Genomic DNA, 27,733 nt, shown 5'->3' with positions numbered 1-27,733 from the left:
TGTGATCTGATTGATGCCTTTTCAGGTTCACGAGGACCTAACTGGAAATAAAGATTCATCCTTTGAAACCTTCTAAAAAATCATTTTTACGTTGTGCACCCAGTCGTGTGCAGAAGTTGTCTCTGGTCAGTGGACAGCTGGACGGTGGTTTCCAGGGAGTGAATAACGTTCTCTGTGTCCTGCTTGCAGCTCTACAGGGCATCGGCCTTGTTTGAAACAATCCGACATGAGGCGCAGCTGAGCACGGACTACAAACTGTCCCTCTTTGACCTGCAGACTTCCTCTTACCAGGCCTTGCAGCGGGTGCTCGTCAGCCTTGGTGAGAGCGGCTGGGGTTCCCGCTTCGTGCATGTGCACCTGTGTGTCTGAGTCGTTCGGCGATGGCTGTGACCAAATACGATCTGTTGTTACGACAGACAGTGAAGCCAACCCAGTCATTGAACTGCAACCCAGTCATTGAACCTTTGTTCGTTTCATTCAACAAATATCTGTTGGGCGCCTACTATGTGTGGGCTGTGTGCCAGCCCTGGGGGCCTGGTTCCTGACCTGAAGAAGCAGTTAGCCCGTTGAAAGGCAGAAGTCAGTGAGTCCGTATGGTGTGACTAGAGCGAGGGTGAAAGAAACTCGGGTGCTGTGAGAACAAAGCGTTTTGGCGGACAGACCCAGGAGCTAAAGAAAGTGTCCTGGGGATAGAGATGCTTGAGCCAGGCGTTACCCCCTCAGGTTCCCTCTCACCGTTAATACCTGGGGGGAGTACCTGAGGAGATGCCTGGCCTCTTCCCTGTCTCCTCTGCCACACAGCTTTTACTTTGCTGTCAAGTGAATGTCTTTACCGTCTCGGTCTGCCCTCCGGGCTGGGGCGTGGTCAGGGGTAATTCTCCCGGGCCTGGGCGCTGCATCGCACTGGGGCAGCATGTATCTCCCTCACCGGCACCTGAACAGTCGCCTCTTCCCGCTCCCCTGCCCTCTGCCTCTTCTCAGGCCTGTCCGGCTCTGCAGACCGCTTCCCCAAACCCAGAACTCAGGTGGAGGAGGTATTCGGCAGAACTGACAAGGTCTTGGAGGTTGGATGTCGAGGCCTCATCAGTAACCTGGCCTCTGCTGCATGTCTGTGAATGCTCAGAACTTCCCCTTGAAAAACGTATCTATTAAATGTGCTCATTGCCTGGGATTACAATTTATTATCTATTATAATCACAGTGTTAAGTCTGCCTAACACTTTGGGGCCGATTTTCCAATGTGCACAGAAATCATCCCTGCTGTTCCAGTTAATAACTTAATAGGGTAAAAGAACACATTTGCATACACACATATAAATCCCCCCTTTCTACTGATGCTGGAACTGCAGGAAGCTAGGCATCCTTGACGTGTCTGGGAGTGGCAGCATCTGGTCTCCTGCCTCTGCCTGCTCTCGGTTTGGACCCTCATTCCGGCAAATCTTCTATATCTCTGTTTATGATGCAAGCAAAGCTTCTGCCTTATTTTCCTTCTAAACACTCTAAACAGTCCTTGCTTGAAAGCATGTTGCTTTCTATTTTTTTTGTGCCCTCATGTTTGTGCATTAACTTCTAAAGTAGATAACAGACTAGTGTCTTAGGGAAAGCGAGCTCAGAAATTGGACTGAAAGACTAAGAAGAAGCTCTGAAAGAGAGAAGCAGTTTCAAAGAACTAAAGGCTTCAGAGGTTTAAACCCTTCCCCCTGGGGACAACAAAAGCAGAGAAGAAGAAGTGAGTGTGTGGGAGCCTGGAATGGAATGAAGGATCAGCTCTCACCATAATAATATCACCTTTCTCTATGTGGTACTTTGAATAAGCTATCCAGGCATCCTCACACACAGCACCGCAGTTAATCTTTACAGTAGCCCTTCGAAATAGGCAGGGTGACTGTTAGGACCCTCCTTTTGAGACCAGGTCAATGAACGGGGAAAGGACACACTGAGCAGAGGGCCTGGCTTGTGTAAAGGCAGAGAGGTATAACTTGGGAGTGGGGGGTCGGTGTGCAAGTGGGGCTGGACAATGCAATGCTTAGAGGGGCCACAGCTAAGGGAGACAGAAAGATGGTCAGGACTTTGCACATCTTGGAGGGTTTGTCTGCCAAGGCCAAATCAGAATCGAAGTTGAGCAGCAAAGTGAGAGGGGTAACCGAGTGCAAAGCATTAGGTCCAAATAGCTAAAGTGAAGGGGGTCAGATTCCAGGAGGCCAGGGAGCAGCTCAGGCTGTGGGTTGGAGAACGAGCGGGGCTGAGGACCATCCTATGAACAAAGTTGACTCTCTTGGGGTGTGGCTGCGGATGGGGGGAAAGTGGCTTAGGGTGGTGTGGAATCTGAAACTGTGGGGTTTTATTTTTTTCTTCTTAATGTTTATTTTTGAGAGAGAGAGAGAGCATGCATAAGCAGGGGAGAGGCAGAGAAAGGGGGACAGGGGATATGAAATGGGCTTGGGGTGTCAGTAGAGAGCTCGATGCAGGGCTTGAACTCATGAACCAGGAGATCATGACCTGAGCCGAAGTCAGACGCTCAACAGACTGAGCCACCCAGGTGCCCCTGAAACTGGGGTTTTAGAAGAGTAGGCACTGTACTTAGCATCTGAGGCAGAGGGTTGGGTTTGAAACTGAGACTGGGCCCCACATAGGGATGCAGAGACAGTGAGGTTTCTGCCCAGGGCCTCTGTGGCCGATGGCCCTCGGTGGACAAACACACTCCCCAGGGATTCCTCACCTTATGACTTTTGTGTCCTAGGCCATCATGATGAAGCCCTGGCTGTGGCAGAAAGAGGACGGACGAGGGCATTTGCCGATCTTCTGGTAGAACGACAGACAGGACAGCAGGACTCCGACCCGTACTCCCCAGTCACCATTGATCAGATCTTAGAGATGGTTAATGGCCAGAGGGCACTAGTGCTTTACTATTCCCTGGCCGCTGGCTACCTGTATAGCTGGCTGCTTGCTCCTGGGGCAGGTAAGATCTCTTTCTGTGGGAACCGGCAATTAAGACGCTAGACTGCAAAAGTCTAAGGAATAGAGGTGGAAGAGCTGCATTACCATAGATCAGACTAAGGAGCTGACGTCAGCTTTCAGCAAAACCTCAGCCACGGCGGATATTCCATGGCGGGGTGGTCAATTAATAAGACAGCCCAGCTTTCCCATTCCCCCAAGAAATCGCTGCTCCTCGCTGGTGAATGTGGAAGCGTTTATCAAGGAACACGAAGAGCAGGAGGAGTAATTTCACCAGCAGCCCTATTTTTAGGCAGCTGTTGTTCATTAGCTAATAAAGCGCTGACTGTAAGTCCTAACGAGTTCTTTCTAGATATGATTTAATAATTGTGACCCTTTGTCATGGTAAACAGACTAAAATGAGAATGGCAACTCTTGTCACAGTATATAAATGAAGTCTTATGCTTGGAATTTCTGAGTTTAGCAGAACCCATTTTAACCAGTTCTGTTGTAAATCTATTTTAGAAGTAAAAACCCCCTTTGATTAAATCGGCATTAAATGTTCAGGCTGAAACAGTTTCACTAAATACAGAACCACTAATTAGCTGTTAGGGCCATATTTTTTGCATAATAAAATGCTGATGGCTTTACCACGTTGGAGACACCAGATCCAATTAGAGTTTATTGACTGGGGAAGTGGATCTTATAATTGGGAACCTTGAAGAATGGGCTTCTTGACTATCTGTAAGCCAGTTTCAAAAAGTTCAACTGCCAGAGAGAATTGACAAGATTTTCTTGATTGTGTTTCTATCCCTTTGATTAAAAAAAAAAAAACAAAAAAACAGATACGATGGCTAAATGACAACTCTCAGATGCCTCTTGGCTTCTGAGCACTCCTGCCCATACATTCTGTGCCTCAGCCTTATTTTTTATAATCTTTTCCCCTTAATCCCATTTTTTTTATGGGCTTTCCATAAAGAACATTCTGACCTTTCTATGCTGAAGGTTTTAGTTGTGATGTTCATGGTGACTTGGTGAGTGTCAGCTACAATGGAATGGATCCCTGTGTATCCCAGCCCCCCCAGAGGGACACCGATACCTCGGAAGACACGGCTGGTGATGGAGGCATCAAGCTCTTTCTCTCTGTCATTGTTATGTTTTGGGGACATGATTTGACAGGTGGTATATCCAAATCTCTGTAATAATGAGCCATGTATAATGAGGCTTCTATTGTTTCTCTTTCCCTTCCTCTTTGCTCTTAATGAGACTCTGAAGCTTTCACTGGGGCTCTAATCCAATCAGAGAGGACCAGCATTTTCCGGGGCTGACACACCTCATTACCATTTGAGAATATGTCCTGTGTTTATTGCCAGAAAACCACTATGGATTGCTTCAGTTTCATGCAGCCATAATTTTTTGCTCCTTTAATCCATTAATGATGGTTGACCAGTTAGTCTTATTTAAAAATGGCTGAAAACATTTTTTATCTGGCCTTTGTACTACACATTTATTTTGCCTTGCTTTTGTGAAATGAAAGGTCTTTGAGTAACACAGTTTCCACTTGGCTAGTTGTATTTGTGTTCAGGATTTCAGCTTCTGGGGAGAATATACCTTTGGCATGTTCGTGCACTATTCGAGAAAGAAAACCTTCCCTATTTGGTGCTTCTGAGAAGCCGCTATTTCAAAATACGTATGAAGTCACCGTTCCATGAACTTCTGAGTATATCTACAAAAGCAAAAGCCTTATGTTGAATTCCCTGGTTTCAAGCACCAAATTTGATGGCGGAAACTGTAGAAAGGGGTACTGACCAAATTTGGGAAAGCCCTCTCGTGACCTCGGATTTCAGGATTTCTTCACATTTCTTTGTGAAGGATTTCTTTCTTGATTGCTTTGGATGGCATACTTGCCAGAGAAGGCTGTGCCCCACCCTCCACCTCTCCCTCCTGAGACCCCAATCTTGCATAATGTTGGCTGTGCCTGTCTTGTTTCAGGAATTCTGAAGTTTCACGAACACTACCTGGGTGATAACACAGCGGAAAACTCCGGCGACTTCCAGACTGCCAGTAGTGCGGCCCTCCCAACAGCCACGAGCTCGGCCCTGGAGCAGCACATCGCCAGTGTGCGGGAGGCCCTGGGGGTGGAGTCTTACTACTCAAGGCAAGTGGTACAGCGTCCCTAGCCCCTTCTTCAGATACAATCCTAGCGTCGTTGGTTTTTTTCTTTCTTTCTTTTGTAAACAGCCTGTTCCAGCTAAATGGAAGAAATCTTTTGGAATTTGCACTTTTGTGCTTAGTCTATTCACAGTTGCTGCAGGAGAAACAAATATGTGTCTCTGGAGTGCAAACCCCTTTGTGGGCTGTCTTTATTCTTTCTGGTAATTTCCTTTCAGACAGGGAAAGGCCTCATCGGAGATGCCCATTTTCTAAGGAGGGATTGTAGAATGTTTGAACATACACAGGACTTCGAATTTAACATCCCAGCTAATTAAAACTGAGATGATTTGGGGGTTATAAACCGATTAATAATGAGTTTGTTTGTTGTAGCTGAACGCCTGTCTGGGAAAGTAATTTGACACTAGTGACAGGATCTGTGCACAGATCTGTGTGCTGTGGGGATGAGGTGAAGGAAGTTGAACTCCTAGTATGGAGAACAGAGAAGGGAAGTGCTTTTTTGCAGAGATTATAAAAGCTGTATGCTTATGGAAACATTTTATCATGATTGACTATTTTACATATGGAAAATCACTTCTACAAGCACCCTGCTTCTGGGGAAAATCAAAAGAAAGGGGTACCATAGAGCTGGGTGGTAGCAGAATTTCCTGGCGTCCCAGTCTATCCTGTGCTTAACAAGTGTCGAGAAGGTCCATATGTCAGAGAATCTGCTGTGTTAGCTGGTGTCAGGTCCCCAGGACATCTGCTTGTCTCTTGAGTGATTTCAGTTGCAAAATCATGGAAATCCTAAGATATCCCTATAATTCTTTAGAGATGCTTATCCCAGACTCCCGAGTGTGTGTTGGTCAATGCCAGCAGCTGGATTGATCTTTGAGATATTTATGAAGTTGGAGACGAGTTCTTAGATGCACTTGGATAATGTCATGTCAAGTGTGGAAGGTGCTGGAGGGTCTTCTAGCTGAACTCCTTTATTTAACAGAAGCCGGCATGGAATAAGACTGCTGACAGCCAAGTTAGTGTCAAAGCCAGGATCGCAACAACAGAGATCTCACCCAGACTCCCAGGCCACTGCTTGTTCTGTTTTTAATTATCAAAATTAATATCATATTTTGAGAAAATAGCCGAAGCATGTAAGAATGTCATCTCCAGCTTCTGTGTGCATAAAGTATGAACAGGCTTCAGCCACATGCACACAGTGTTGTCTTATTTCTTCTAAGGCTGTGGTGCATCCTGGGGCATCCCCTTCCTTAACCCTGGGTAGTAGTGTGGTGATTACAGGGGCTTGACAGTGTGGTAATCCCAAGAACTTGGAAGTAAGGCTGTTCTCTGAAATTTAATGATACATGACCATAAAATAGGTTAATCTAGGGCTGTGCAAAGCTGCTTCAGCAGACAGAAAGGCACATCAGCCAGTCTGATTCCACCGTAACCTGACCTAAGGTATTGCATATCCCAAGCGAGTGTTAAAGAGGATGGTTGGCCAGTGGTGGAAACACAAAATGAGGGAGAGAAAGGAGAGCAGATTTCGGCAGCGCCCATTTCTTTCACTGTCAAAAAGAGAATCGTGGCTAAGGGACTTGAAGTTCCATTGGAAGTCTGTTCCCATAGTAGACCTGCAGTCTTTATGCTCTCTTATCCTCCTGCCACCTCCCACCCCCTTCCACAACTATTGGAATACCTGCTTTGTACCATGTGGCACCATCGTGGCCACACCTGGGTCAGCTCAGTCCAAACCAACCATGATGGGGCTGAGCCTGTGTGAAAATACAGATTTTACTTGATCCCAGTCTAGATTAATATTCCTCATAAGGAGGAAGGGGACTACCCTTGGACTCTTCCCAAGGCCTACTCCCACTTCCCATTGGGTACCGTGTTTAACTCCAAACACTTGTGTCCAAGCTGTTCTTTTTTTTTTTAATTTTTTTTTTCAACGTTTATTTATTTTTGGGACAGAGAGAGACAGAGCATGAACGGGGGAGGGGCAGAGAGAGAGGGAGACACAGAATCGGAAACAGGCTCCAGGCTCTGAGCCATCAGCCCAGAGCCCGACGCGGGGCTCGAACTCACGGACCGCGAGATCGTGACCTGGCTGAAGTCGGACGCTCAACCGACTGCGCCACCCAGGCGCCCCAAGCTGTTCTTTTATATGATACTAGAGGTTGAGTAATTTTGCTTCCAGGTGACTTTTGAATTGAAAAAAATGGCTTTTGGGTTATAGTTCAATTCTTCATCAATGGGAGAGTGGAGGGACCGTAACTGGCTTATATTCCCCATGTTAATCTTTTCCTCTGCTGTATACAGACAAGTCAGGATGAGTCTTTGGGGATCTCTAGGTCAGGTGGCTTGATGCTTAGCATGACTTTGTTGGGCTGTCCTTGGTAGCTTTGATACCCAGTTTAGACTGCCAGAAGTAAGGTCTTTTCTGCTGCTTTGGACTAGTCTTACTAGAAATGTGTTCATATTTTGTGAGCTCAAACTCAAAATTGAACAGTTCAGTAGCATGATTTGAGTTTACTAGAATGGAGTTTTGTGAGACTCTGGTTTCTGCCTCACAGTTTCATGAAAACAGTATGAAAATTTCAATGACAAATTATTTTTCATCTATGAATTGTTAAATATTTTTAAAGTAGTAATGCTTAATAGTAATAAAGATGCAGTGAATGAGCAGTCTATACAGTAGGGATATAAAGTGTTTTAGCCTTTTTTTTAATTTTTTTTTTAATTTTTTTTTTTAATTTTTTTTTCAACGTTTATTTATTTTTGGGACAGAGAGAGACAGAGCATGAACGGGGGAGGGGTAGAGAGAGAGGGACACAGAATCAGAAACAGGCTCCAGGCTCTGAGCCATCAGCCCAGAGCCCGACGCGGGGCTCGAACTCACGGACCGCGAGATCGTGACCTGGCTGAAGTCGGACGCTTAACCGACTGCGCCACCCAGGCGCCCCTGTTCTAGCCTTTCTAAAAATAATTTGCCAGTAGTATCAAAAATCTTTAAAATGTTAATGCTGTGACCCCATAATTCTCACTTTGGAAATGGAGTAAAGAAGTGTACATAGGACTATTTATAATAGGTCTATATATTATAGAAAAATTTAAAAACCTGAATGTCCACAATAATTGACGGTCAAATTATTTTACATACATTAATATAATATTACACTGTAATTAAATTATGTTCACAGAGAATTTTTAATGACATAGCCAAATGTTTGTGACAAAATATTGTATGAAAAAATAGGATATAGATTTATTATATATAATATAACTTAAATTTTGTAATATATGTAAATTATGGGTATGAAAACTAAGAAGAAAATCCTTGGAGGGAAACAGACTATAGTGTTAGTGGTAATTATAGGTGGATGGTAGAATTATAGATGCTTAGTATTTTATTCTTTATACTTTTCCTTATTTTCAGTTTTGTCACAATGGGCATATATTACTTTTTATATTAGGAATAAATAGCCACGAATAAGCAATTCTATCACTCAAAGAGGGGGAAAAAGGAAACCTTTCTGTAATAGGTTTACAGAGAATAAAATCCAAGTTTTGAAGCCTGGCACCATGATCTAGCTCTAGGAAGGCATTCTGGGTTTATTTTCCATCTTGTCTCTTGGTGAACACCATGTTCCAGCCACGATACCTTTTCCTCTGTCCTCTGAATGTACCCTGTGCCTTCTCCCCCTTCACTCTAACTCAGGCATCTTTAACCACTGAATCTGTAAGTGCAGCTGCTCACTAAACATCCCTGCATGGGTATCTTCTGGGTATCTCTCATCTAAAATATCCAAATCCCAACTCTTGAGTGTCTCCATTTCTCTCCTAACTCAGTCATTGTAATACATACCACATCAACAGAATTAAGAAAAAAACCACATGACCATCTCAATAGTTGCAGAAAAGACATTTGACACAATTTAACGTCTTTCCATAATGGGGGGGGGGGGAGGGAACACTCAACAAACTAGAAAAAGAAGGAAATTACCTCAACATAATAGAGTCCACGTATGAAAAGCTTGCAGCTAGTATCATACTCAGTGGTAAAAACTAAAAGCTTTCCCTGTGAGATCAGGAACAAGGTGAGAGTGCCCTCTCTTGCCAGTTCTATTCAACATAGTACTGGAAGTCCAAACCACAGTAATTAGGCAAGAAAAAGAAATAAAGTCCTCCAAATTGCAAAGGAAGAAGTAAAATGATGCCTGGTCAAAGATGACATGATATTATATGTAGAAAACCCTAAAGATTATACCAAAAAAACCCCATTAGAACAAATAAACAGGGGTGCCAGGGTGGGTCACTCAGTTGAGCATCCAGATTTTGATCTCAGCTCAGGTCATGATCTCACTGTTCATGGGATCGAGCTCCACATCGGGCTCTGCACTGACAGCATGGAGCCTGCTTCTCTCTGCTCCTCCCCTGCTTGCAAATGTGCGCGTTCTCACTCTCTCTCTCTCTCTCTCTCTCTCAAAAATAAATAAACTTATAAGAAAAAGAACTAATAAACATATTCAGCAGAGTTGTAAGATACAAAATCAACACTCAAAAATCAGTTGCATTCTATATACTAACAATGAATAATTTTAGAAGGAAATTAAGAAAACAATCCCATGTATGATAGCATCAAAAGGAATGAAATACTTAGGAATAAATTTAACTCAAGAGGTGAAAGACTTATATACTGAAAACTGCAAAATGTTGCTGAAAGAAATTAAAGAAGACACAAATGAATGGAAAGACATGCCATATTCATGGGTTGGAAGAACTGATGTTATTAAAATGTCCATACTACCCAAAGCAATCTACAGATTCATTGTAATCCCTATCAAAATTCTGATGGCATTTTTTTGCAAAAATAGAAAAAAAAAACCCTAAATTCATTTGGAATCTCAAAGGACCAAAAAAAGCCGAAGCGATGTTGAAGAAGCAAAACAAAGCCAAAGGCCACAAACTTCCTGATTTCAGAACATCACAAAGTTGCAGTAGTCAAAACGGTGAGGTACTGGCATAAAGACAAAGACACACAGGCTAATGGAATAACATAGCCCAGAATGAAACCCCAACATACAGGTCAAGTGATCTTTGACAAGAGTGCCAACGCTACACATTAGGGAGAAGGATAGTCTCTTTGACAAATGGTGCTGGGAAGACTAGATAGCCACATGCCAAAGAATGAAGTCGGACCCTTGTCGTACACCATATATGAAAGTTAACTCAAAATGAGTTAAAAACCTAAAACATAAGACATGACAGCGTAAAACTCCTAGGAAAAGCTTCGTGGCATTGGACTGGGCAACAGTTGCCTGGCTATGACACCCGAAGTACAGGTAACAAAAGCAAAATTACACAAGTGGAGTGACATGAAATTTAGACTTCTGCACAACAAAGGAAGCAATCGACAGAGTGCAAAGGCAACCTGTGGAATGGGAGAAAATATTTTCAAACCATGTCTGATAAGAGGTTAATATTTAGAGTATATAAAGAACTCTTACAACCTAACAACAAAAACAAACAATCTGACTCAAAAATGGGCAAAGGACTTGCATAGACATTCTCCAGAGAAGATTAACAGATGGCCAACAAGCACAGGAGAAGATGCTCAACATCACTAATCATCAGGAAAATGCAAATCAAAACCACAAGGAGAGGGGCGCCTGGGTGGCTTAGTGGGTTGAGCATCCAACTCTTGATTTCAGCTCAGGTCATGATCCCAGGGTTGTGAGATTCAGCCCTGCAATTGGGCTCTGTGCTGAGCGTGGAGCCTACATAAGAAGATTCTCTCTTTTTCAAAATGAAGAAAAAAAAAAATCATGATGAGATGTCCCCTCACACTCGTTAAGATGGCCACTATCAAAAAATCAGAAAATAACAAGTGTTGGCAAAAGATGTGAAGACATCAGAACTCTTGTGTTCTGTTGGTAGGAATGTAAAATGCTGCGGCCACTGTGGAAAAATAGTATGGAAGCAAAGGCGTGAAAGATACATGTGAATCTGTCTACTCTGTCCCCACCATGATAAGTATAGTGCAGCTCCCCATTGTCTCTATCCTGAACCACCGCTGCTGTCCCCTCTCTCTGCCTCCCAGTCCCCTTCACCCAGAGTGACCCTTCTTAGATGGATTTGGGACTGTGCTTCCTTATCCTCCCCATCACAAAGTACCCCAAACACAATTAATCCCCTTCAAAGGTTCTGAGGGTTTTTAGACTTCACATTCCTTGTTGGCAGCCTGCAAGCCAAGGTGACCTGGCCTCTGCCCTTTGAATGGCATCTCTACTCCTTCAGCTTGACATGTCCCTGTGTGCCCCCCTTTATGCCCCTCCCCTTTCAAGCTCTTCCAAGGGCTTTCCTACCTTAAGGTTATGCTCATGCCCTTCCTTCTCTGTAAATTTCTTCCTACTGCTGTTAGCATGGCTGGTTCCCTCTCAGCCTTCCAGCTCCTGCTTCAGTGGTAACTTTAGAAGTTTCCATGTTGATTTCATTCACCTCTGCATACCCAGGGCCTGGGGCAGTCCTGTGACATTGTATATGCTTATGAAGTGAGCAACCAGCTGACTCTGTGAATGAATTGAGTCCTTCTCCCTGCTGCCAGAATTGCCTTACCTTTCCTGTAGATAATGCTGATCACCCATTAGAGCCCTGTTCAATCACACCGTTTCCGTCAGGACAACCCAGAGCCCCAGGTCCAAATCTGGTTTTTGCTCCCCCTCAATGGTGCCTAATAATAGCACTTACTTCGTTCTTCCTTGCTTCCTAATCACCTGACTCGTGTGTCTTCCCCGGGAAGACGGTGCTACCATGGAAAGCAGGTGCTGTGTCCTCTCTGAACACGCGCTGCTAACACACTGCCTGGCCCATAGTGAGATGTCCATAAATTTGAGTTCCGGTCACCAGAAGATGTGCTGTGAGCAGATTCTCTGTCCCTGCTGGGCTGATTTACTGATTCTCTCTTTCTAGTGGATGTAAAATACACTGTGCCCCTAGAAATTGAGTCTCCGTGCCTTGGGGAACACCTTCATTCAATTACCCACAGCCTGGCTGTGGTGTCCTTGTTATTCTGCAGACCGTTTTTGCTTTCCTTAATGGCATCTTGCTGCTGAAAGGAAGTACAGTGCTACAAAGGAGTTTCTGAAAATGGATTTAAAATAAAAGAACCGCTTTTATTAAGTGTTTAATAAGAATTCCAGTCCCTTCCTTCCTCCCAGATCAAAAGAGGCATAGATTGAAGCCACTGTACAGAACATGAACCTCCCATAAGGGAGATGTTATGAATTTCAAAACACATCTTCAGTTTTTAATTCTGATATTTAGCCAGAGTCTTGCTGTTTGCCTGGCACCTGGGACAGGGCAGTGGCACTTTGGCGTCGCTAAGCTGACCGGCGAGAAGACTAGTGGGTCTGGAAGGCGTGCTCCCAAGGGATTTTAAATAAATTGTGATTATAGACTGCACTCATAATAGGGGAAATATTCCTTCCTGGTAATGAATATTAAACCTTGATAAATTATAGCTGTTATTTTTGTTTCTTTCAGTGCTTTTCCATATTTCTAAATTTTTTACAGCAAGTTACTTTTATAATCCAGTACATTTTCTGACTTCATGGATTAATTTAGGTTGTGCCAGTTTGTAAATGCTGATGCCTTCAGTTAGTTCTAGACTGGTAACAAGTGGCAGTGGTTAGGTCTGACAAGTGTTGATGTGGGTCCATGCGATACCTCATTTGCGGCTGGTGGAGAATAAACAGGAACAACTGCATCAGAACACAGCTTGGCATTACCTTTGAGTGCTGAGCATTTACACAGCCTTTGACCCAGGTATACACCGTAGGCATAACATCCAAGAGACACTGTTGTACATGAGCAAGAATTTTTAGAACTGCGCTGTAAACAACAGCAAAATACTGGCAACTCACATGCCAACAGTGAGAGAGTGGATGAATAATAGTCCCAAAATGGAATATTAAGTAGCAAAGAGATGAGCATCGGTCAACCCAAACTTGCAGCTACATCTTAGAAATAGAATAATAGGTGAAAAAAGGCAGATCCCCAAATATGACCTATGGCTTGCTGTCCTCTTAATAGAGTTAAAACAACTAAAATAAAAACATGCTTTTAGGAATACAGTTAGATGCAATAAAACTTGTATAGAAAGGACAGGCAGGGGACCATGACCATGGGATTTGTGATGGAATTTTCCTCGGGCTCGGCAGGCAGGGGATGGGCTCCATGGGAGGTAACAGATAAGATATGTGTTATTCTCTGGCTTTTGTTTTGCATAGTGGTTTTGTGAGCACTTATTAAGTTATTAAAAATTACTAAGTAAGTCGATGAAAGCAGGCCATGCATGGATCAATCAAAGATTATGATGAATCCAATCCCAAAGAGATTCTCCCAACCCCCAGAAAAGAAAAAGAAAAAAAAAAAAAAAAGGCAGGTTTCTTAAACAAATTGCAAAAGCCAGATTGCAACTAGTACATATTTAATCCATGTAAATAGACAATTGACAGACTGATTTAAATTATTTGTATCTGTTCTTTTAAGCAAGTACCCAAGACTGCCAATGTTATACTGTTGGCTTATTTTAAGTTACAGTTGGTATTTGAAAGTTTAAAATTATTTTTATAATATTTTCTAACTCTGGCTTTTTGCTAATCAAGGCTGACCTTCCAGTTAATCCAACCTAGTAAGTTTTTCTTTTAAAAATCAAATATTGGGGCACCTGGGTGGCTCAGTCGGTAGAGCATCCGACTTCGGCTCAGGTCATGATCTCACAGTTCGTGAGTTCGAGCCCCATGTCGGGCTCTGTGCTGACAGCTCAGAGCCTGAAGCCTGCTTCCGATTCTGTGTCTCCCTCTCTCTCTGCCCCTCCCCTGCTCATGCTCTGTCTCAAAAATAAATAAAACATTAAAAAAAATTTTTTTTAAATCAAATATTTTTTTTCTTATCCCAAATTGTTTCCAGAATTAGGTGAGGTTAGAGTGGATATAATGATTGGGGGGCATTTATTTTGTTTCATAAAACAAAGAGTTTCCAATTTCATTCTAAATTAGGGTAGTACCATTTTGAAAATGTTTTATGAGCATGTAGTCAATCTGTGCCAGAGCTGGTTCTGAGCCTGGAGATACATGCATGAATAATAGCTGGAATTCTTGGCCTTGCAGTAGCTCACAGTGTGAAACATGCAACAAATGTGTAAATTATTAATCCACCACGTGCAAAATGTTATGGTAAAGGTCTAAACAAAGAAGGCTGCACCTCACTCTGGCTATTTGGAGGTAAGGCAGTGGTTCAAGAGGCCTCCAGAGAGGTGACATCTGAGCTGGGCCCTGAGGAGTGAGGGGAGAATAGTCACTGTGAGCAAGGGAATGCCTCCCCAGGTGAGGGCGCAGAGGCCCAAGGCCTCCTGATGATGAATGGTGATTTGCAAGAGGAGGTTCACCTGTCCTGTGCTGCGGAATTGTCTCCCACATCACAGTCACTCAGCTGCTGCCTCCTGAGGCTCACCTCTTTGTTGCAGGATCTGAAGTTGGGCTCCTTTTCTGTTGGGTGGGTCTACCTGTCTGGGTCTCTTGTGTCCTGTCTTCTTGGGACATGGCTGGGTTCCAGAAGGCAGGCTTTATCCATCAGGTGACTCACTCAGGCTCACTATATGTGTTTGAGGGGGAAAAAAAAAAAAAAGATGATGCCAGGTTAGGGATTACATCACTGAAGAGACACAGCTGCAGAAATGAGTGGAACACACTATAGACTCTGGTCTTGGGCCCCTGATTTCCCGAATTTAGCTTCTTCCCAAAAGGCTGAATACAAAATAAGCTCAGAAACTTTGTTCGAGGGGCACCTACGTGCACGTCTGACTTTGGCTCAGGTCATGATCTCGCGGTCTGTGGCTTCAAGCCCCGCGTCAGGCTCTTTGCTGACAGCTCAAAGCCTGGAGCCTGCTTCGGATTCTGTGTCTCCCTCTCTCTCTGCCCCTCCCCCGCTCATGTTCTGCCTCTCTTTCAAAAATAAATGAATATTTTTAAAAAAATTTTTTTAAAAAGAAACTTTCATTCGGTAAAGCTTCTTAGTGTGTCAGCAGCTTACCAAGAAGGGTAAGTGTAGTTGGTCTTCTCATCTGACCTCTGACATAGCTAAATTGAATCCCCTTTCACATTTTTGATGAACTTTTTTAAAAAGCAAAATTCTTGAAATTGCCGAGTTTCCCATCATCCGTGGCGGGGATGATCTGGCAAATGGTAGAATCAGCCTAAAGACAAAAAGCAGACAGCAGTGATGCAGGGGAAGGTGTTACATGCCTGTCATTCAGCCCATGCGAGGCCTGGAATCATGAACGGCCTGGGTTTTCCTGGGCCAGGAGCTGACATTTCTGCACCCAGGCCACAGTTGGGGGTGGGGGGGCATTTGGTAGATGCCATGAAGAACTTGCAGGGACACTATTACCCCAGACATTTTTTTTTTTTTTTATTTTTTTTTTTTTCAACGTTTATTTATTTTTGGGACAGAGAGAGACAGAGCATGAACAGGGGAGGGGCAGAGAGAGAGGGAGACACAGAATCGGAAACAGGCTCCAGGCTCCGAGCCATCAGCCCAGAGCCCGACGCGGGGCTCGAACTCACGGACCGCGAGATCGTGACCTGGCTGAAGTCGGGCGCTTAACCGACTGTGCCACCCAGGCGCCCCCCAGACATTTTTTTTTAAGTTTATTTAGTTATTCTGGGGGAGAGAGAGGCAGAGAGGGGGAGACGAAGAGAATCCCAAGCAGGCTCGGTGTTGTCAGTGCTCAGCCCAATAAGGGGCTCGAACTCATGAACTGGGAGATCATGACCTGAGCCAAAATCAAGAGCTGGATGCCCAACCGACCAAGCCACCCAGGCAACCCCATACATTTCTTCTTTTGTCTCTTGTCTCATCGCCCCAAAGCTTTGTTCATTGGCCCCAAAGGGTGGGGCAAATCTATTGACCAATCAAGACATTCAGTTCTTCCTTCTCAGTTTCACTTCAACTGTTGGCTGGCTGTTGCCATGACCAATTTTGTAAAAATTCTTTGAACTAATCAAATCTCAATATCCCTGACTCTGTGTATCCTGCCCTTTGCCCCAGTGAAATTCCCTGGCCTTTTCTTTCTGATTGATTCTGTGCAGCTTTATCTAACAATCGATATTTAAGACATTTAATATATAACTCTTGACTTATCTTGCTTTGGGAAAATGACCCCAGTATAGCCACCAAGTTTCATCTTTGAACTGGCTAAAATAGGCATTGTTTTTCATCCTGTTTGTACTTTTATGATTTGAGCACAGTGGTAAGGAGGCCCTGGAGGGGTGCCATCCTTAAAAGAGCGCATTTTACTGTGTCAGGCCCACAGCTCACATTGTGCTCCACACAATGAGGTTTGCCTCCAGTAATGTCATGAACACTTGAAGATTTTAGAGACTTCTAACCACAAACATGTATTTCTTGCTCTGGGGCTGCAGATCACCTGGGCTGGTTCTCCTTAGGCTGCCTGTTGGGCTTAGGTCCTTGTGTCTCATCTTTCTGTGACCAGTGGTGACTAGATAAGACTCTCCTCATAGCAGAAATCAGGATTGTAAAGGACCAAGGAAAACAGACACTTTTAAAGCCCTGCTCACCTCTCATCCACTCATGTTCCATTGGCTAAAGCAAGTCACGTATTAAGCCGGACATCAGTGAGGCAGGAAGTATCTCTCTCCCACAGAGTGAATATGAGCTCAACAGTAACACGGTCTCCCACTGTCCCCGACCCATAGAGACCTGGAGAGAGATAAGGATGATCCTTGCTGGGGCGCCTGGATGGCTCGGTCAGTTGAGCGTCCAACTTCGGCTCTGGTCACAATCTCATGGTTTGTGAGTTCGAGTCCCACATCGGGCTCTGTGCTGATGGTGCAGAAACTGCTTCGGATTCTCTCTCTCTCTTTCTGCCCCTCCCCCGCTCGTTCTCTCTCTCCTTCCCTCTCTACCCCTCCCCCACTTGTGCTTTCTCTCAAAATAAATAAATAAACTTAAAAAAAAAAAAAAGGATGATCCTTGTTCAGGCCTCATGCTTTGGGTCCCTTTGGCATCTGATTGTTGACCCTTTTTCTGCTTGTATCTCTCTCCCCTCAACACAGCACACACACAGGCGGGTGAGGTTTTGCAAGCACATCTTCATCTCCTTCGATGGTTTTCCATCTTCTTCTCACTCGCCTTTGGGCTTGCCCTTGGAAACATAATCTTCCGCAAGGGCACACATCTACATCCCTGGCCCCATGTTTCCTGTGGTTTCTAGGCTTGACCTTCCCCCTGGAATTCACCTGTAGCTCAGCACATGCAAAATCATACCTTTTCTCAGGCAGCTCCCCTGTCTGTCACTGTCAGTCCCAATTTTTCCCATTTGTTTTAAAGGCTCCATCTTTCCTCCCCAAGTTCTTTAGTTTTGAGGGCTTTGAATCATTTGTTCTGAAGTTTCCCTTTCCTCTGTTGCTGTTTGTGTAATCAGTCACTAAACTCCATTTGATCCTGCCCATTTGCTCTCTTCTCTCCTGCTCTGGGCCAGGCTCTTACTACAGCATGCATGCCCCCCATGACCAGCCTGGCCTTTCTGTCCCCTTCTCCTCCTTCAGTGCTCCTGGCCCTTTGCTATCTGAGCACTTCTGTGAAAGCTCCTCTGTCATCCGAGCACTTCTGCATACAGCACAGCCCACAGAGCATGGTGGTGGCCAGGGAGTACCTTCAGATAAAGCTGGTCCTCTGGCTCCATTGTCCTGTTCAGCCTATCTCCCTCTATCTCCTGGTGTGAACTCTCTGTTCGAATAGGGGCCACTTCTTCCCCCAACCACCTCCACACCGTGCATGTAGTCCCCGTGACTACACATTTGCTTTCTGATTCTGCCAGCTTAGGATCCCCTGGGGTTTTCTCCCAGGGCGTTGCTTTTTCTGAAGGCGGGAATTACATACACAGGTGGATAGAAGCCAAAATGCGGGGAGGTACCAAGGAGATGAGACAAAGTAGGGGGTGCTGCTGTGGAGCTCACCCACCCTGCCCCTCCCCTCTTTCTACCTCCCATCCAGGATTTAGAAAAGTCTGGGCACACAGTGCATAGAACTCTGATGTATCCCTGTTGGTTAACTGGAATTCAATTGTATAAATCAGCTCAGTCTGCCAACGAGGAGGGTCCGTGAATGCCATGTGCTCACGTCTTATCTCTACATTGCTAGCTCTTAGCAGTGCCTATTACCTAAGAGGCCTCCAGGAAGGTTCACCGGATGAGTGGGTAATAGAAAGAGGGCAAGAACGAACTGCGGGGGGCACCTCCAAAGTGGGAAGACACCCGCTCCTGACACGTGGTCGATAGAGCATCATTAATGTATGCTTGGTGTGTCATCATCCGTGTAGCAAAGCATGACACAAGTGCTAACGCGTATTTCAGAGTTAGCATCTGGCCTTTTCTTTCCCACTCCCACCCCTGCACAGTAGCGTGAAAGCAGGGTATTATCCCAGACACTCGAAGAGGTGGACTTCCCCAGATCTGGTAGTTAAGGCAGACCTCGAACTAACATCCACATTACACAACTCGACCGTAGGCCAGCACGTGAAACTCTTTGGATTCACTGGAACCCATTAAACTCGTTAAGGCTTCAGAAGTAATGAGATGTTCTTTCCTGGCTTTTGATAGAGTTATGCTAATGCAGTGAGGAGTCAGTGCTAATAAGCAGGGAGAGGCAGAATTGATTTAAGGATCTGTCACTTCCAAAAACATACCGTCTGATGGAGACAAAGTTATCATCATAAACTTGTCTTTTTCTTTATTCCTGCGCATGCCGCTCATCTCACTGCTAATTAGAAACATCAGGAGAGAACACTTCATTTTTCTGGCAGCCCTCACAAAAGCTTCCTGCTTTCAGGAAGGACTCGAGTACCTTCCCATCTCAGGACTTGGCTCAGAGCTGTCCCACACTCATTGCCCTCCCCTGCCTCATCACGCAGGTCCCCCTCGAGCATGTTGCTGATATGGGCTGCAGTCCGTTTTCTGTGTCCTCACCCTTAATGTCACAGGTGGGCCAAGCAACAGTGGGTGCTTCCATCTAAAACCAGAAGTCGGATTAACATATCCTGTCCATGAAAGGATATAGGCATGGGATAACTTTCAGATCTTACTGTAAGTTAACATTATACATTTATTTTATTTTTTTAATGTTTATTTATTTTGGAGAGAGAGAGAGAGAGAGAGAGAGAGAACATGAGCGGGGGAGGGTCAGAGAGAGAGGGAGATACAGAATCTGAGGCAGGCTCCAGGTTCTGAGCTGTCAGCACAGAGCCCAATGTGGGCTCGAACTCATGAACTCTGAGATCGTGAGCTGAAGTTGGATGCTCAACCGACTGAGCCACCCAGGTGCCCCATATACATTTATTAATTAGAACCGACCAGGTTGAAACGGTATACATCACATATCGATTATCACCTCAAGGTTGCAAACAGCCTTTCTTGTGAAGATGAAATGGAAAAACCAAGTGGTACCTGACATTGATTTCCTTTCCTGTAGGTATCCACTGCAAACCATCTCTTCTTTTGGGCTTGTTCCTTAATGATGCTTTGGGTGCCACATGCATCCCTTGTGTTCTGTTGAGAACGTAGAATGTCTCTGTGGGGTTGTTTCAGAAAAAGCTATTTGTCAGGGCCGGGTAGTTCTGCTGCTGTGGGTTTTTGGGTTTCCCTGTTTCCTTCTCGGCTGCCGCTCATCACAGTATTATTTATTATGTAGGGTTCATTTTCTAATGTCTCCCCCCACCCCTTCTGGACTAGAGATCCATTGAGGGTGGGGATTGGGTCTAATTTATCGTCAGTACAGTACCTGAAACGTAGCTGGCTCTCAGGGAATTAGTCACTGAATGACTAAATGAAATGGGCCTCCCTTTTCATTTTTCCATATAAACATGGCTTATTCATAATGACATGAAAGCTGAAGCTAGGAAGGTTTCTTTTTTTTAATATTTAAATTTTATTTAAATCCAGGTTAGTTAAGATACAGTGTAATAATGATTTCAGGAGTAGAATTTAGTGATTCATCACTTACGTACAGCACCCAGTGCTCATCCGAACAAGTACCCTCTTTTTTTTTTTTTTTTTTTTATTTTTTTTTTTAAATTTTTTTTTTTCAACGTTTATTTATTTTTGGGACAGAGAGAGACAGAGCATGAACGGGGGAGGGGCAGAGAGAGAGGGAGACACAGAATCGGAAACAGGCTCCAGGCTCTGAGCCATCAGCCCAGAGCCCGACGCGGGGCTCGAACTCCCGGACCGCGAGATCGTGACCTGGCTGAAGTCGGACGCTTAACCGACTGCGCCACCCAGGCGCCCCACAAGTACCCTCTTTAATGCCCCATCATCCATTTAGCCTATCCCCCTGTCCAACACCTCTCCAGCAACCCTCCATTTTTCTCTGTATTTAGGAGTCTTTTATGGTTTGCATCCCTCTCTCTTATTTTTCCTTCCCTTCCCCTATATTCATCTGTTTTGTTTCTTAAATTCCACATATGTATGAAATCATATGATATTTATCTTTCTCTGACTTATTTCACTTAACATAATACATTCTAGTTCCATTCACATTGTTGGAAATGACAAGATTTCATTCTTTTTGGTCACCGAGTAATATTCCAGTGTGTGTGTGTGTGTGTGTGTATGCTACATCTTCTTTATCTATTTGTCAATCAATGGACATTTGGGCTCTTTCCGTAATTTGGCTATTATTGATAGTGCTGCTGTTATAAACATTGGGATGCATGTGCCCCTTTGAATCACCATTTTTGTATCCTTTGTATAAATAAAGCTAGGACCATTTCTGATCAATGCTAGAATTGGTCTGGCAATGTATGAGAAAAACCACTTCCAAAGAAGGGTACAGAATGAGCAAACTGGGCTAACACCACAGTAAAATGAAAAAGCATAAGAAGAGTGTATGCGTATGTGTGTGTGTCTGTCTGTCTGTACAAACTTTCTTTCAATCAAGCATAAACTAAAGTTTTGTTGTATTTCTCTTGTCTCCTTCCTCCTACTTTGGTTCAGTGTTGAGTTTTAAGCCCCAGAGATAAAAACTCAGCATAGTTTATAGTGGGTAACGGCTTTGGATTACAGCATTTTTGAATGTTGGAAATAGCTAAATTTAAAAGAGATAGAGTTATAGTTGGAAGAAAGTTGCAAGGAGGAAAAAAAGCTATTTGTCTAACTTGTCTTCGAAAATGAGTCAAACAGGCAAAAGAATCCGGAGTCCGTAAAATACGAGTCATTTTCCTGTGGTAGATAGGATTTTCCACTAGATGGATACAGCTTTCATTTCATCTTACACTATTAAATAATATTAATAAACCAAGATGCATAACATGTCTTGGTGGGTGCTCTGTCATGCCAAGTTAATGGTCCTCCCTATGAGGACCTCTCAGGTTGCAAAGAAGAGGGAAGTGGCCTCAGGTGGCCATTTTCCACATGTCAGACACAGGTGTACAAACTCATAGATGTTTTTAATATCCTCTGAGGCTGTGATTGTGGTCCCCATGTTACGTAGCTGAAACTTGGAGCCAACTCAATGAATTGTCAAGGGTTCATAGCTAGTTAAATGCCAGACCTGGAATTCAAGGGTGGGCTTTAGAAAGGGCTTCTCATAAACAAAGAGTGCCAGCATGCCTCCTGGGACTCTAGAATTCCGTCTTCAAATGATTTTGTTTGAGGATGAGAAAAAGACCTACAGAAAATGACTCATTCACTGCCTTTGCAGACTTTTGCTGTCCCTGTGGAGATTTTGGTCGACTTTTCTCCTTCCCTTCTGAAAACTTCCATTGAGTCTCCAATACTGGGTATTCTCTAGTCTCACTGGCCTCAGCAGTAAAATGGAAGGAAGAAAAATGTGGAAAAATATACAAGATGAAAAAGTAGAAAAACATTCTGTTCCAGTGCAGTCAAACACATCATTTAAATAATCTTACTATGGTGAATTTGAGAGCAAGGAGACTGGTTTCTCATTGAGAAATAAAAGTCCTTTGACTTGAAGAATATTTTCAAAAAAGAAATCCTTCATTACCCTAGATACTTCTTGAAATGAAAATAGTCCATATCAAGACATATCATGAAAGAAATAATTCAACAGTCCTTGAGAAGTTACGTATTTTCTGTTCAAACATTAAAGTGATCGTTTAATCTTACATACAATTCCCTGAACTCTCCCTAAATAATTGCCTTGGTGATTTTAGCTCAACCTTGAAACAGACTTGGATCTGTTGTATATTTGACTTTATTTGAAAGAGAGACGCAATTTTAAAGAAGTAGAGACTTCAGAGGCTTAAGCCCTTTGCCCGAGGGGACTAGAAGAGAGGAGAGAAGCAAGCATCTGGGAGCTCAGAGTGGAGTGAGGTATCAGCTCTAACAATAACAGCACCACCTGTTGTGTACATGGTACTTTCTAGAATGTCTGCCAGGCATCTTCATATATAGTGCCTTGGTTTATCTTTACAGTAGCCCTTTGAGATCGGTAGGATGCCTCCTTTCGAGACAAGGACACATCCAGGGTCACACAGCTAAAGAATAAAGTCAGAACTTGAACTCAGGCCCCCAGCCTCCAGTCTGCAGCTCTTTCCATCAAGCCATTTGTCTCTCTCAGGAGGCAAGTATTTATTGTGGATAAGCTCTTGTTAGATTTGCCAAGGCCTGTGCAAAATCTTTGACTATAATAGAGCTTTTCCTATGTTTGAGACATGTGAGTTTGCCTGGAGTTTGTAACAGTATTTATAGAAATGGAATTTGAGCTGAGATAATGAAGTTCTGAATTGTTTCCTGTGTAACACTACGCTTTAAGATGAGCTCAATTTAAGTCAACAGTGTATGAGTAGACTGGTCTCCTTCTACATAGCTTGGGCATATGGGTTCCAAGATGCATCTGAAGCTGGATAAGAAAAAGATAGAAAAGAAGAAGTAAATAAAGAGTCACTTAGTGTGATGCAACTCTGGGGGCAAGAACAGCTGGGAAGTGTTTGGAATAAAGATATCGTGGACAATTTTAGAAGCATCTTTCCAAGTAAGTTAGCCTTGCGTCCAAATAAAGCTTGAAATCTTTTACCCGTTTATTCATCCAGCAGCTATTTGCTGACTATCCCCATAATGCCACTCACTGTGCTGGGGCTCGAGAGTTCAAAGGAAAAGACTTATTCCCTGACCTTGAGGAGACAGACCAGCAGGTTTGTGGGTGTCATGAATAGAGATATCCAGAAGCACAAGTATAAGTTTCACAAAGGGCCAGCATTCATCTTACAATGGGCACCAAGTTTACCTGCTCCCTAAATTTCCAAATCTTTTCTAGAAGCTGGAATTTTTAGTATTTCATATTAGAAGACATATTGCCATCAGTTTTATTTGTGAGAAACCTAATTCGTGAGACATCCATTCAGCAAACATTTGTCAAATGCATACAGTCTTCCTGGTCCTCTGCTGGATATTGGGATTACAGGGATGAAATCAATAGATTTCCTGCTGCAAGGTGCTCTCCACCTTTTTTTAAATTTGTTTATTTATTTATTTATTTATTTTGAGAGAGACAGAGTGCAAGTAGGGGAGGGGCAGAGAGAGAGGGAGAGAGAGAATCCCAAGCAGGCTCCATGCTGCCACTGCAGAGCCTGACGTGGGGCTCGAATGCACAAAACTGTAAGATTATTGCAGTTTCGAAACCAATAGTTTCGGCTTAACCGACTGAGCCACCCAGGTGCCCAGTGCTCTCCATCTAATAGGAGAGAAACAATACGCAAACATACCCAATCCTGACTCTGCTGCTTACTAGCTGCATGACCTTTGGCAAGCATTCGATCTCGTGGAGTTTTTGTAACTATAAAACAATAATGCCAAAAAGCAGTACAGTAGAGCTGGGCACATAAGCCTACATGTAATTGCCAATTACTGTAGTTGTCAATAATTATGAGAAAATTGGGAGAGACACACAGAGGTCAGAGAAGCCACTTGTGCCTCAGGGAGAGCTCAGTCAGAAGAGGCTTCCTGGAGGAGGTGCTGCTTGAGCTGAAAACGAGATGCAGCAGGTTTTTGCTTGCCAACAAAGCAGCATGAAATCCAGGTGGAGGGCACAGCATGAGCTGAGGCAAGGGACGGAGAGCTGCCACACTTAAGGAGATGTGGGGACGGCAACACAGTCGAAATATAAAGTATCGGAAGAACGTTGACCCAAATACCCTGTTATTACAGGTGCAAAGGAGCCAGATGTTATGTGGCCATGGACGCAGGCGGAGGGGGGTGGGGGTCAGGGTGGCTCTCCCTGTAGCCAGGGGCCAGATGTTTGCATCTGAGAAAAACCTGTGGTCCAAATTGTCCAGTGAGATCTCAAGATCATTTTGCCCTTTCTGTCTGAGGCTCTTGGGTTAAATATTTTACATTGTGTATTATTTTAAGGAAAAGAAGAGAACCATTTTAAAAACCTGCTGGACAGTTAAAAGTCATGTTGAGCCTTCAAGCAAGAAATACTGTGCATGCCAATGGGGGAAGGTTCACTTTCTAGTTTTAGAGGAAACCAGGAAATAATATTCTAAGTTGGTCTAGCAAATGCTCTAAGAGTAAGTCATGCATAAAATATGTACCTTTCCTAAGTAATGTCTTTGTGTTGGTGGAAAATTACCTATCCAGGATAAATATTCAGGGGGACCAGCAAGGTTTTAGCCATGCATAGTGCAAACCAAAACCCCTTTGCTTTATTTTTTTTCCCAATCTTTTTTTAATGTTTATTTATTTTTGAGACAGAGCACAAGAGGGGGAGGGGCAAAGAGAGAGAGGGAGACAGAGAACCCAAAGCAGGCTCTGTGAGCCCAACACAAGGCTCGAACCCACGAACCATGAGATCACGACCTGAGCCGAAGTTAGACACTCAACCGACTGAGCCACCCAGGCGCCCTCAAAACCTCTTCTCTTTCAAACCACCAGCCACAACCAGGGCCTGACTCAGAGACAGCCTACCATCTGAAATGGTACCAAAGTCTCTTTCTAGCCTATTTACACAAAAAATTAAAAATAGATCTATCCTATGACCCAGCAATAGCACTGCTAGGAATACAGGAGTGCTGATGCATACGGGCACTTGTACCCTAAAGTTTATATCAGCACGTTCAACAATAGCCAGATTACGGAAAGAGCCTAAATGTCCATCAACTGATGAATGGATAAAGAAATTGTGGTTTATATACACAATGGAATACTACTTGGCAATGAGTAAGAATGAAATATGGCCCTTTGTAGCAACGTGGATGGAACTGGAGAGTGTTCTGCTAAGTGAAATAAGTCATACAGAGAAAGACAGATACCATATGTTTTCACTCTTATGTGGATCCTGAGAAACTTAACAGAAGACCATGGGGGAGGGGAAGGAAAAAAACAAAAAAGTTAGAGAGGGAGGGAGCCAAACCATAAGAGACTCTTAAAAACTGAGAATAAACTGAGAGTTGATGGGGGATGGGAGGGAGGGGAGGGTGGGTGATGGGCATTGAAGAGGGCATCTGTTGGGATGAGCACTGGGTATTGTATGGAAACCAATTTGACAATAAATTTCATATTAAAAAAAGAATTAAAATTGAATACTTTCATCATGGTGTCAGTAAAAAATAAAAAAGAAAACAGTAGGAAGAAATGGTCTCCTTTTTCTGCAGGGCAGAGGAGGAGTAATATGTGAGCTGTCCTAAAATATTACAGCCGCAGAGCTGTCAAAGAAGCTCATGGGCCCTCAGTTTAGCCATAGAAAACATGTTTTCTTAAATTATTATGGCCTTATAGGATGTTTTCTTAAATGAAAAATGATCACAGCATGCCTGACGCTTGTTGGCCCGATCATTTTATGAAGAATAATGATGTCATTATGGCAGCGCAGTCTGGAAAGAATGTCCGCTAACTTAGGTTAAAGGTTCTCAGTGACCTCAGAGCACACACCAAGTCAGTGGAGAAAGAACCGAGGGCTAAGTATGTAGATCATGAACTGTGGCAGAATAACCAGTACTTTCTTCTGCATCCATGGGTTTCCACTTCCTTCTTTGGAAGAATCTCATCTTGGTGGGAAGCATAATGACCCTTGCATGTGCCACTCTGGGAAGAGAACGTGTGTCCATAATCACTGAAAGGAAATACCCTTGCGTGGTAAGAGTTCAGCCTGGCTGGCCTCGTGAGGTTTAGCGGCTGCTGCCAAGACTCTATGCAAGGGGGTGGCCTGGCCAGAATTCTGGAGGCACCGTTGGTTTCTGGATGTGATAAGGAAGGCCACACATTCCTGACTATAATGTATCAAAATGATGCATTGATGCCTGATAGCTCTCGTAACATTCATCTCCTATTCACTCATTATTTACATTTTTATTTTCGGTTTTGAAGAAGTTGTATGCACACATGGTACAAAATTCAAGCGTTCCAAAGGGAAAATGGTGAACGACCTCCCTCTCATCTCTTTTTCTTACCACCTAATTCTCCTTCTTGGAGTTGCCAGTGTTACAGTTTCCTCGGTACCTTTCCAGACAAGAAATCTCAGCCATTCACTCTTTTTTTTTTTTTTCAATACTTATTTATTTTTGAGAGAGAGAGAGAGAGAGAGAGAGAGAGACAGAGTGTGAGAGAGAGACAGAGTGTGAGGAGAGGTGCAGAAAGAAAGGGAGACACAGAATCTGAAGCAGGCTCCGGGCTCTGAGCCATCAGCACAGAGCCCGAAGCAGGGCTTGAACTCACGGAGTGTGAGATCATGACCTGAGCCAAAGTCAGACACTTAACCGACTCAGTCACCCAGGTGTCCCACCCACTCACTCTTGATTCGTCTGTCTCCTTGCTTCTGGATGGCAGCCATAGTATTTGACAATACGTGCAGTAAACCTATTTTGCAACCTTACTTCTCAACTCGGAGCTGATGTTAAAAGTTTGAAGTTATTTGGGGGAGGGGAATCAGGCCTATTTAACAATAAAACATTGATTTTACCTGATATTTTATAGCCATAACATATTTATTCCATGTCTCGTTCTACCCTTATTACAATCTAGAAAATAGGTAAGAGCAGGTATTATTATCTTCATTTTACAGCTCATAAAACTGAGGTGAAGAGAAAGTAAGTGCCTTTCATTATGTCTTACGGCTAATCAGTGGCAGCACGAGACCAGAGATGCTCAGTTGTTCCCCCTTGAGTTCATACTTCTGTCTAGTGATGCAGGTCTGATGTGAGGGGGATTCTTCTCCATGACCACACACTTAGAGTTGTAAATGGACTCTGTTCTGATTTTAGAAATCCTTTTGTTTCTCACCTGCAATAAAATATTGGAAGAAGCAGTACTGTGAGGGGTCGTTAACGACCCACCCCAAGAAAAATATCTCATTATAACCAACCTCAGCCCTTCTCTGTTCTAGGCATTGTGCCAGGTGCTTTACAAATGTCATTTGATGCCGCACAGCCTTGTCAGCTGGATGGTATTAACCCATTTTACAGTTGAGGAAACTAAGGCACGGAGAGATGAAGTAAACTGCCAATGGTTATACAACTTGAAAGTGGTAGAGCTGGAATTCAAATCCAGATCTATGCCTATTTCTGCCACGCAGTGTTGCCTCCTAGATTGGGTGGCCAGAGCAGAAATGGT

The 27,733-nt window shown here is 43.8% G+C and overlaps 1 protein-coding gene across 2 annotated transcripts in view; it reads left to right on the top strand.

Annotated features, from left to right (window-relative positions):
• TTC28 (tetratricopeptide repeat domain 28) overlaps nucleotides 1-27,733 on the top strand; it is a 182,960-nt gene that overhangs the window by 73,339 nt on the left and 81,888 nt on the right. For both annotated transcript variants that reach the window (XM_030335958.1, XM_030335957.1), the window contains exons 5-7: nucleotides 190-319; nucleotides 2,740-2,958; nucleotides 4,926-5,091. In XM_030335958.1, the coding sequence (XP_030191818.1) occupies nucleotides 190-319; nucleotides 2,740-2,958; nucleotides 4,926-5,091 (515 nt within the window). The remainder of the gene's footprint in view (nucleotides 1-189; nucleotides 320-2,739; nucleotides 2,959-4,925; nucleotides 5,092-27,733) is intronic.

This window comes from Lynx canadensis, chromosome D3 (genome assembly GCF_007474595.2).
Source record: "Lynx canadensis isolate LIC74 chromosome D3, mLynCan4.pri.v2, whole genome shotgun sequence".
In the NCBI taxonomy this organism is placed as follows: domain Eukaryota; kingdom Metazoa; phylum Chordata; class Mammalia; order Carnivora; family Felidae; genus Lynx; species Lynx canadensis.
Note: the sequence above shows the minus strand (reverse complement) of the source record. Positions and strands in the feature narration are given on the sequence as shown.